Source organism: Cariama cristata, unplaced genomic scaffold, assembly GCF_000690535.1.
Source record: "Cariama cristata isolate BGI_N322 unplaced genomic scaffold, ASM69053v1 scaffold17691, whole genome shotgun sequence".
Taxonomy (NCBI): Eukaryota; Metazoa; Chordata; class Aves; order Cariamiformes; family Cariamidae; genus Cariama; species Cariama cristata.
Window position 1 is genome coordinate 25,721 of NW_009597727.1, and position 11,969 is coordinate 37,689.

The following is an 11,969-nucleotide window of genomic DNA, read 5'->3' on the forward strand; positions in this document are numbered from 1 at the left end:
CCCCCCAAATTACTTGCAGGAATCATATTCTATCATCTGTCTGCCAGACACCCTCAATCCACGTGCCTCTCTCCCAGTCTTGCTGAAGTCAGTGGAACTGTTCATGAGTTATTTCAGAAAGACCAGGAGCTTATTTGTTTTACTGAATGTTAATGATTTCTTAAAACACTCACTACTTACCAAGTTCTACTTCAATAGTGTTGTTCTTTGGATAAATAAACTCTGGTCTCATCTGCAGTGGTCCTTCTAACAGAAACAAAGAGAAAAATAAAATCTTCAGGCAAGAAGAGTTCCACAACTTACTTCAACTGATAGTTTTACAATGGTTTGGTTTATTGTTTGGTGCTCTTGTAGCGCCATACTTACTACCAGTTTCAAATTTACAACAGAAAATACAAGATTTGCTGTACTCTATCCAAATTATTCTGTTTTAGCTTCCAATTTAACAAAAGACTTTAGCTTACCCTAAAAATACTTCAAAAAAAAAATCTCAAATTTACTGGCAGTTGATATAAAAGCAATACAAAACCAGAAAACAAAACCAAAACCAAAAAATGCAATTAACTTTGTCAGAGAGACGTATAAGGAAGAGTAAGAGGGAATATATCAATGACCTCCTAGATCAGATGAGTATTTATTTAAGTAAAAGAGTAAACAAGCACACACTTAAACTGGGCTGGAATTGTATCATTCTGCACAATGTACAGACTCGCTGCTAACAACCCACTGTTCTTGTATCACCTATCTAAAGTCAGAATTTTGATTTAATCTAAAAAGATGAACACTCTACCTCCAGTCAGCTTTTCTGATAGGACTACTATCATGGTATTGGTCAGGTTGGTCAGCAACACTACCTACAAAGATGCAATCACAATGATCGCAGCAATAAATGACAGTACTGGGAGAGTGAGACAGACTTTTCTGAGTCCTGTGTGCAGAAAGGCACAACCAAGGGCCAACAGTAAGCCAGTGCCTTCCAGAAGAAGATTTATTAACTTTATAGTATTTATACATCTTGTCACATTTCCTTTCCCATCAGCTCAGATTCTAGTGAACTTTTCAAGCAAGTTCACCAACAGGGCCACAGGCAGATGTTTTGCTGTGAGGGTCTCAGCAAAAATTTGTCTTTTTTTTTATTTATTTAATTTAATGGTGCATTATTTGTTTTAGCAAAAACACCCCACTCCACCCCAGTAACCACTGCCTCCTTCCAGTTCTCATTCCTAACCCCGTTTTTCTCATTTCCCCATGACAATTCTTCCTCAGAAGCAATGCTCAAGGGTTGCAACATGCATTATTGTATTCTAATGTTACATTCAGGGAAAAATTAAAGAAGATTTGCAACTCTAATTTCACAGAGCTGAAAAGTAACATGCCGAATAGCTTATGCCTGCATATAAATATTTACAGCAGAACCAAGAAGAGAAGAGAATAACCTCAATATACTCACCTTTAACCTCTAGAATTATGGTTCGTGAAACGTTATATTGTTTTCCCATGTATGTGTATACCATACGGCATGTGTAGTTTCCTCTGTCTTGTACAGTTACGTTGTGAATCAAGACAGCATTTTCACCCTCTGCCAAAAGAAGTCGCTTGTCTTCAAGAAATCCAGGCTTACACTCCTAAATATATCAAAAGTACCTGTAATTTAAGGGAACTAATAATCTGATAATTAAGTTACTGAACTCTACTGACTATTAAAGTACTTGCCAAATACTGATATTTTTTTTTGAAAGCCACAATGTGGGTTCTTGTCCAAGCACCACTACCCTCTAACATGAACCCTGATGATGTCTTGCTGTATTTGCACTTTTTAAAAATCACTGCAGTCAACCCTTTAAGTTTTCAAATGCTGTGTTTTAGTTCACTGTCTTCATTTAATAGCTTGACAGTTATGTATCTCAGGTGTAATAGAAGTTATTACGCATATAGCAGAGTTTATAAGAATACATGCCTATATTCCTACTTCACCGAGATGAGTGAGAGCTGCTGTAGCAGTCGTGCTGTTGGGTGTATTACCGTTTCTGTGGCAATGCAAATACACTGAAAAACTTCCTTCTCTTTCCTGACCTATAAGCAGTGTAGAATCACTTCATCTCAAAAGAAGATGTACATGTGCAGCACCAAGGTTATTTTACCTGTACAGGCCCCATGTAGCCACTTCAATACCAGTAACAGAATTAATAGTTGAACTACTTTAGAATTTTACCTTAACAAAATACATGCTTCTAAGCTTGCATAGTCTACAGAATATTTTGGCAGAATTAGAGCAAGAGGCATAAGAATACCAAAACATGATCAACAGATAGGACAAGCCTAGTATTCTGCAAAACTGAAATAATTATGCAGAGCCTTGTATTTAAGGAAACGTATAAGTTTTTAAACTTATTATCTACATAAAATAATCAAAAGATTAACTAGATTTTCACAAATCAACACGCCAAAACACATGTTTTTGACTCTGACAAAACCTGCAATCCAAAAATGGACAATTGTTTTGTTTTTGTTTTTTTTTTTAAATATGCCTCCTATACCTCCTTAGACCTCCCCAATAATGTTGCGAGATAGATGCCTTACTCAAACTGTAGAGAAAATAAACTTTCCCTTCCAAAAGCTCCTTTTCACAGTTAATTCATGACACATTTTAAATACAGTATTTTCTGTCTTGTATATCTGAAATACATGTGCACAATACCTTATACCAGTGTACTTCAGGCTGATTATTGTCTTCATCTTTAAAATGTTCTAGATCAGGGCATATAATCTTTCCTGTATTTGTGCTCATCACCTTTTGTTCAAACTTCATTTTTCCGTTAAAACACGAACTGTTATCGTTCTTAAAAACTGTTAAATGTATAGTTTTTTTGTTAGAGTGGTTAAGGCTCCTGTAATTAGAACAGCAGACAAGTCAGGTCAATAAAAATAAGGTTCCTTGTTTCCAGCAAGTCAGGGAGTTTACAGAGAGAGACTTCAGCATCTCTACCAGCCTTGCCTCTAACATCCCTCCTACATCCCCCCTAGCTCTTAAACACCATCCTCAGCTCCTCACCCCCTGTTCCAGACCGAGAGATGGGAATAAGCTCTGATTTTGTGCTGTCAGCAGAAGGAGGGTCTGCTCTGGAAGCACCAGAGGGGATGCTAGGAGTTCTCAGAGCTGACGCTCTATGGAGCCCACAGCATCAACCCAGCCTTGCCATTGTCACCACTACGTTTGCCAACACACGGTAGTGCAGGGTAACCCAAAACACATCTGCACTGGAACTCCCTCGGTGCCAAATGAACAGGAGAAGACAGGTTCATCTCAGTATTCCTTGGTGGGACATATCAAGAAAAACAGGCTGTAACTCTTAGCAGAAGAGAGACAGAACTTTTGAATAACATATACATCAGAGTGCAGTATCAACATGAAACCAGTTCACACCAAGAGCTCATAAGAACCTGTGGTACAGCAGCTCTGCAGAGGAGAAATGGCACTAGAAACCAGAAGCCTATGCCAGAAGCAAAGGAATACTCTCTATTAACTCATTGCTCCACTCCGTTTCTCAATGCTATGCTAAGAGAGAAGTTTCCAGAAGAATGAACTGCATGTTTTGACAGTCCTGGCTTCAATTTCTATATACTGCATCTTGACAAGCTCTGTAATTAAGGTTTAAGTGACTGATGCACAAAATGTAGCCTACAGCTAACACGACTGAACTTAGAAAGTTTTTTGTCCTGCAAGCCAGGGATGTGAGGTACCCATGGGAACACATCTTATAGCTAGAGTAACTAGCAGGAAAGACTAAATTAAAATAATTTAACTGGGTAGCTTTGAAAGGATTACATTTCTTCTGACTTCCAATTTTAGCTTCATTATTGCCTCTGGAGCAGGAAGGTGCAATGGCCTGTGACCTGTGCCTACACTGGAACATTCACAACCCAAACCCCTTCAGCATAACGGGTGTACTGTATGCACACCAGTACACATAACTACACACGACTAAAACAAGTTTTGGGTCACCCGAAAAGCCTGCATTGGCCGTTCTCAGTGTGCTGCGGCAAGACCATGAGGAAAAGAACAATTTCTGTGTCTTCCCAAAAGTAATTTCCTGTTCAGCACACAGCGAATTTCAGCCATTATAAATAAGATTTGACCACCTGAAGCAGTGAAGTCCAGGGCACTAATCTGAGCTGTAAATATCGCAAAAGCTTTAAAGTACCGAAGAGGTGAAAAGAACCCATTCCTTTTTAATTCCTCTCTGTGCACCCAGATATTTTGAGCAGTACTGGGGACACATGACTTTCACTGTCTCTAAAGCTGTCTAGCACATTGCTTTGCTCTTCACATGCATTCTCAATTTTGACCAGTAACACTTGGTAATGTTTTAAAACAAAACATAAGAATGGTTTTCTGCCTTTTAATTTGTAAATTTCTAACAGGATTCCCCAAAAGTTGCTAAGCATTTCAGAAACATCCAAAACAAACAAAAACAAACCACCCACACAGACCATTGTTAATACTATGCTTTAAGATAAAAAGTCTTCTCTATGAAGCATTTTTGCAATGCTACATGTGTGGAAGAAAAGCAAAAAAAAGCAGTACACAGAAGCAAAAAGAATGGTCAAAACAGTGCTTTTAACTGATCTAAGCTCTCTGCCTAAAACAAAATATCCTGTACACTCAAGTTTCACAAATATATTATCACACTTGTAAACATTAACAACCCAGTTGTTTCCCTCCTCCCTTCCTTACCTTACATCACATTCATAGAGTCCAGAATCTTCCAGCATTGCAGGAATAAACCAAAGCAAGCCCTCTCGCTGATGGATCCTGGCATCTCTCTCTGTGGTTACTGGTATAGCACTACCATTTTTATACCATGTCAGATTGTAATCAGAGTGCATCACTGGCAATGTTATTATTGGGCAACTAACAGCTGTAGGCTCTCCAACAAGCACGAAGTAATCACAAATAATGCATTCTTCTGTTAAAAAAAATAAGAAAAAGACTATCAATACTTTTATCTGTATACTTTTTTGTTTTAGAAGTATTAATATCCATTCCAAGTTACAGAGAATTAGAAAATAAACTTTCTGTAACAGTTTACCATTAAAGCATCACAAGGCTTGCTTGTTTAGCACTTTCTAGTTGAGGATCTAAACCACACACTTTACAAAGCTTAAGTCACAATTTCCCTCTATGAAGGTAGTCAGCAACAAGCACATGTAAGTCCCATAGCCTCAGTGCAAACCAGGGTATAAGAGGATACATGGGATTTACCAGGCAACACAAGCTTTAGAACTCATCTGTCGTGCCCTTGTTATCTGAACATGTTAGCACTTTTGCAGAATTACCAGATTCTTAATGTACATATTAGCTATGAAAAGCATGGTGCAACCAGTAGCAGTGCAGAGCTCCTCACAGTACTCTACCCATTATGACTGTGGGGCCAAAAATAAATTGGGGGGTGAGAAAACAAAACAAAACAAAAAAAAACACAGATGGTTTTTCACCTGAAGCACAAGACAGTATGGAATAAGATCAAGACCTGAACACATCAAAGAAGTCTGTGAACCAACATGTTATAACACAAAGGAAATTTGGAGAGGTGCAGTATTTAGATTAAGAAGTCTTGACTATAATGTATTATTTCCGTACTGCATTTGCAATTTCTGCCATTTTTATCCAGAAGGCTCTTTAAATTATGAAAATTATTCTGAACATCACATAAAAGGTGAGCATCAACAGAATTTTTATAATTATGGCTGTGTAACCAGTTGACAAGACACAACCATGCAGCCTAGCAAAGAGTTTTTTAAACATCAGTCAAAAAAATATCAGAGAAAGAAGTATAGATACTGCAAGAAGTCACAAGAACCCAAATCTGCAAGTGAAAACTACTTGGAGAATACCAGTTTAGCATAAATAGAGCAGGCCATTTGGCTGTAACAGATTTTAAAAGCTTCCAAACTTCAGCATACAAGTGCAACACTGAATTCCTATGAAACTGCAAAACATCTGACTGTACTGATTTTACAAATCTTGCTGAATGACTGTATAAATACAAAGCTAATGTATTCAATTTCAAACAAAACAATCTTCAGTAATCTTTCCAGTCCCACCACCTTCCTATCACCTAATTTAAAGATTTCCAAGTGGTCCCTATGGTGCTTAAACTAATTCAGAGACATTAATATTAGACTGCTTATGCCAAGAGCAGCAAGACAAGCATCATTAATTTATGTAGTCTTAAACTTTACTGAAAAATTAGATGTACCATTAAAAATATTACAAATTAATTGTAAAAGAAACTGAGCCCTACTGCTTTCAGAACTACAGCTACAGCATGGCATTCAACAGCTAACTTTAAGTCAAGGAAGCCAATCTATTTTGACTTTCCTCACAGGAATTGGGGAGAGGCTACTCAAAGCCTCAGTACCCTAAATTTATGTGGCTAGATTTAAAAATATTTGTCAATTTGTCCATTCCATCCTCAGTGCAACTTCAATCCAAGAAGAGGCATTCAGCATCTCTTCAATATGCTGAAGCAAAAACAAACCCCAAATCCACTATTTGCTCTCAGTAACGCTTTTCTACTAAATACACATAACTTGTCTCTTGCAGGTTTTCTTTTTTAAAATGGCAATTTCAACAACACATTTAACTTACCTGCACTGAACAGAGGCATCAGTAGAATGATATGACCAATGAAGAAAAATGTAGATGTCATCTTTTGCTGCAAAGAAGAATTTTTTCCTATTAGTGTGGTCAGAGTGTTCAAGCTGCACTGTCCTCTGCACCCTGCCTTACTCCTTAAAAAAAAATCCAGGAGAAGCATTAGTCATCTTGGGGAGGGAAAAAATGGGTTTGGTAATTTAGTCACAGCCTTTCAAGATTTCAACTATAGCAACTGTTGACCGCCACGGAAGGTTGCTCAGTTTCCAGCTTTCTACTGGAATTTTTCCAAATTTCTACTGGAATAACTCTTGCATAAAGTGTAATTTTCTGTTGCCAGCATAGTTAAGCCAAAAAAAAAAAACAACCAAACAACAATCCTCTAGCACAGACAAGTTATGCTAGCATACAGTGATTCAAGATATACTGTATAACCTAGAAACCAAGCTTGATTAAACTACTCTTTCCACACGGTTACAATAGACACAATCACAGAGATGTATGAAGTTTAGTTCTTTGAACTGTTCTCGTACAGTTGAGGCACCACTGCTTTTAAGAGCAGATGAATCTGTAGTTCTTTGCAGGAGGACAAGCACACCATAACTCCTGTGTGATCTGTCACTTAAAACTGGCATCTAAAGTCAAACGTGTGGAAACCACAGCTATATGAATTGCTGTGGTCAGACACAAACCCAAGTGTTCAAGAATTGTAGTTTCACTTCACACTTCAGGTTTTCTTCACTGATTTCTCCAACAAAGACATGACTGAACAGACACCTATGGCCCTCACGGACCACAAGTGGCTGCCATGAAACCTCTAAATCTTAATCAAGTCCTGCTCCCCTTTCAGATGTGCCTGCCTTTTCTTGGCAAGATGTCATCAGAGCCCTTCCCAAGCCTGCTGCTGTCAGCCAACTGGCAAACACTTAACCCCTTTCCCTTCTGACAGCTCCTTGTAGGTTAAGGCCTGCATTTAGCTGTCTTGCCTTTCCTCAGCTTCTGACAATTTTGCATGCTGCTGCCTCTCTAAAGGAATCTGGTTTCCCACGTAGCAGTCCATTACAAAACATTCATTGCACAGGTCCTAGTTAATATTTGCCTTTTACCCAGCTAGAAATGGCTGGAAGTGATGGTATTCCCTGAAAAACACACATGGCCTTGACTTACTTTTACATCCAATGTAGTTCACTTTAGTGACAAACAAGCCGCATCAGCTCCTTCTTTTGAAACATTCCATACACAGAGTGTTGGAGTAGTAGAGAGGGACACACAGAGCAGAGTTCAACACTTTAATATAACAGCCCCCAAGGACATACTTCTTTTGGACAGTTTATGTGACACAGCACTCATACCATAGTCTTTATTTAGTTGCCTTGTATGTGGTTTTCCTGTAACTTGGCAATGAGATGATCATCATTCTCGGAGTTTCAGTTTACCTGTAAAGAGTGAAGAAGGGGAGTGGAGAAGCGGAAAAAAAGGATTTTACAAACACATCATTTCGACACATACAAAACCAAATTTTCTAGACATCCTAAATGTAAAAGCAAGAGCACCCCTCTGCCTACACTAGAGAGATGACTTAAACCAAAAGAGCAACAACAAAACTTGCAGTAAAGCTCAACCAAAAATTCCAGCAAAGACCTTTGGAAAATGAAGTTTCTGTGAAAAACAAGGTAACATTACACAGGTGTCAAGCAAGCAACAAAACCAGACATAAGTAGCCACTTTGTAAGACAGATTTAACCACTAAAAGGAAACAATGAGTACTTAAATTTAGGGCAGGATAAGAATAACTAAGCAGTCCAACAGGTTAAGCTTTACATTTTGCACCCATTACTGGTCTCCAGTACCAAGGGTGGATGTCCTTCTGCTATCGTATGCTAAAGCTCAACTTTTTTAAAGTTCTGTTCTTTCAAAATTCACATACACACCCTCTTCAAATATTGCAGCAGTAAAGCTTAAAAACTCTGGAAAGAAGTGTCTAGCTTTTGTAGTGGCAATACCTCACAGTCTACAGAGCATTTCTATTCTGGTCAGTATGGTTTCAAGTGACCACACAAGGTTTTTCAACTTTTTCTTAAGCAGAATATACAGAGAAACACTGTCCAAAATCCACAAATGTGAAACAGCAAACTTTGTTTAAAAAACAGATGTTTGTTCATATACCTAACAACTTTAGTCTTGTAGTGCCTTCTATCCAAGTCTCAGCACTATGAAATGTGCCCCTGTGATACAACCACAGAAGCTCAAAAATCTCACATACATAGAGAGAATGGATGACAATGCCTACATACTTAGTTTGGAAAACTGTTTCAGCTCAAAGATTGCTGTGCTCAAAGGAAAAATGTACGTGAAATGTTTTAAGACATAAGAAAAGAAAACCAAAACAACAACAAACAAAACCCCACATCACCAACTAATCATGTTTGCGGTTGGAGCTACTAAAAAAGGAAAGGGCTGATTTCCAAGTTACTCTCCTAATATTTATCTTCCCATAGTTAAAATACAACTTACTGCTCCTTCAAATTTCTAAAATTACCATCTTGAAAACAGAAATAGAAAATGTGGATCTAACTTAAGATACTGACATTTCGTTCTTTGCAGGATGTCGGTCTTCACAGAAATTGCCCTTTTACTTGCCTTAGGCACACTGCCAACTTTAAATGCCATAAGAACAGATTTAGAGATATATTGGGTCCCTAAGTCTGCATGCAGTGGAATTAGTAAACTTGTCCTTCAGGAAGCTGTGCAAAACACATAACTCTGTTTTCAAAATTTTCTGTCTCCAATTTTTAAAAGATTTTACTTGTAAATAATTTATAAATACATGGACGTGACAGATCTTTGCAAAGGACAACACAACGAAAAGAATGCGCAAGACAGTAGCACAGAAAGCATCTAAGCCCCTCAACTGCGTATCAGCACGTCATTGTTAATTTAAGTGGCTTTCAATATTGATCACTGTTTATGGGGAATCATTACAGCAAGGGCAACCAACAGATCCTTAGCCTTTGAGCCATACAGAGGAATACAGGAATTGTGGTTCAAAGGCAACTCATTATCATCTCTGCAAACAACATAATAAGCATAGAAGTGTAAAGTGCCCCAATTTAGTGTCATACCTATATGAAAGAACTGCATTAACTTTTTAAGTAAAACTTTAATACAGTTTAATTTAAATGGAGGGGAGGGCATGGAGAACTAAACCCATGTACAGGCACTTTCTCCAAAGCACAACCACCAAGACAAGATTCAACCCACCAGTACAATTCATACAGCTCACACCTTGCTCCTTGTTGTGCTTACTCCTGTCAACAGGAATCAGCTGTTAAGCTGCCTACCAGGGTTAAATCATGACAGCAAAGCAAGATTAAATTTCTAACAGACCTTGTTTCCAGTCTACCCCTTTCCTGAGGTCCCAACTTTCCCGTCTAACATGCTCAATATATAAACAAAATGCAGCTGATCATTTTACTCGGCATGAACGCTGAGTCACACCAAATGATGCACAAGCACCCTCTAGAAGTGGGTCCGGTTACCCATGGCAGTATTCTGACATTGAAGTGATGACACAAACTTTAGTCCTTAAATGTCTCCTTTCCAGGAGGAGTCCTGCAAGTTGGAGGACTACAGAAAAGTTATACCTTTAACGAAGACACATTATCCAAGACATTCTGTTGAAGCTACATCGAAGTGAAGTCACAGAAATCAAAGAAGAATATTCACAAAGAAGCCTGCAATAGTTAAATCTTTATAAGCTAAATTCCAGTTCAACTTTGAGACAAAGTATTAACCACTCTAAATCTGAATCTGAACAAAGTGCTTCTTACCGGTACTGCCTCAGCTGTCACAAAAGGAGGGGGGGGGGGGGGGGGGGGGGGGGGGAAGGAAGATGCGTATCTGTAACTCTACATAACTGGCCACCACCGGTTGATTCTAGTGAAGAACTACCTATCCACTCACTTGCACTCACATCAAACTGGAGGCAATGAGAGCATCCAAACCACCTTGAAAGGAGCGATCTTATCAGTACCCAAATCAATTGAAAACAGTACCTCCTTTCAGCAGCAAGTGGAAGGAGCTCATTTCGCAGTCAGCGCTTTGAAGACTTTTCTATGTCATTTCAACTCCCGATACCTGTCAATATAAAGTAGCGTGGATTTTAATGTGGACTATTTCTTATTTAAATCTAAAGAAAGTTATTACTTTTCCACTAACATTTTCAAAGTACAGATAAGAGGCATTTAAAAGAACCAGAAGGGTTCATGCAGATAAAACTGTATGTATCAAAAATACAGTGATGCAAAGTATCAAAAAAATTAATGTATTACTCTCAGGGGCAAGGGAGGAAATCAGTAATATTGTTTACAAAAAAAAAAAAGTAATGGGTATTTCTCATTTAAGGATTAATTTAAAATACCTGAATTAAGGATTCTGCATTATAAAACAGTTTTTCTACAGTTTTATGCCAATTTCTCAGCTTTTACAGGACTCCAATTTCGCAATCTATATGAAAGGCAAGCATGTTCATTTAGCAATTCCAACCTGGTTTTTGAGAATCCAAGCGCATACAAATGGTCCAAGTCAAACAAGTTGCCAAATTCATGAAGAAGAAAAACAAAACACATCCAGCATTTTGCTCGAGGCCCTGATGAAAATTCTCCAAACTTAAGAGCTGCTGCTGGAAACAAACCAGAACCTTAACTCTGCTCAGTAGCTTTTAATGGATAACTCACTCCTCACACCAAGCTGTGGCTCTGGTTGCGACCAGCGACCATCACAGGTCCGGGACCGTCAGCACAGCTCCTCGCTAGGTTTGGTACCGATACTTCTGCAGGCATCTCTTTCACCCAAAGCCTTGCTCTTGTCGTCATACAAACAGTTAAAAAGGAGCCCCTGTTTGATCACAGTTATGCAATAAATAGTTTCTGTAGTGTTTTACCGGATCAAGACGATTTACACCAAGCTCTATCCTGCTTCCTGTTACAAGTACTTTAAAAAATGTGGTAGCGTTCAGCACTCCTATAGTCTTCATTTCTATACCATACTTCCTACCTGGGTTCGTATAATGCGATACACAATGAGGAAACAGATACAAATGCAAAAGAGAAAATTACTTCCAAGGAAGCTATTTCGTGCCACAAAAGCTGAAAAACCAGCAGCCACACGCAGAGGTAGTGGGACTGTGCGAACCCACTGCGCATCAAAACAGACGGCCCCAAAACACGTCTGGAATTAACAGAAACAGAGGGTTTGCGCTGCATTTTTTGAGGAGCCATCCCCGCAGTCTACCTGCCGAGGAGCTCATCCC

The 11,969-nt window shown here is 38.6% G+C and overlaps 1 protein-coding gene across 1 annotated transcript in view; it reads right to left on the reverse strand.

Annotated features, from left to right (window-relative positions):
• Positions 1-10,789, reverse strand: part of LOC104168439 (interleukin-1 receptor type 1-like) — a 22,926-nt gene extending 12,137 nt beyond the window's left edge. The window contains exons 1-7 of the mRNA XM_009709026.1: positions 10,714-10,789; positions 8,011-8,094; positions 6,653-6,719; positions 4,736-4,967; positions 2,699-2,888; positions 1,451-1,625; positions 181-246 (exon numbers count right to left, since the gene is read on the reverse strand). Coding sequence (XP_009707328.1) covers positions 181-246; positions 1,451-1,625; positions 2,699-2,888; positions 4,736-4,967; positions 6,653-6,719; positions 8,011-8,013 — 733 coding nt within the window. The 5' untranslated portion in view covers positions 8,014-8,094; positions 10,714-10,789. The remainder of the gene's footprint in view (positions 1-180; positions 247-1,450; positions 1,626-2,698; positions 2,889-4,735; positions 4,968-6,652; positions 6,720-8,010; positions 8,095-10,713) is intronic.
• Positions 10,790-11,969: the final 1,180 nt, after the last annotated feature.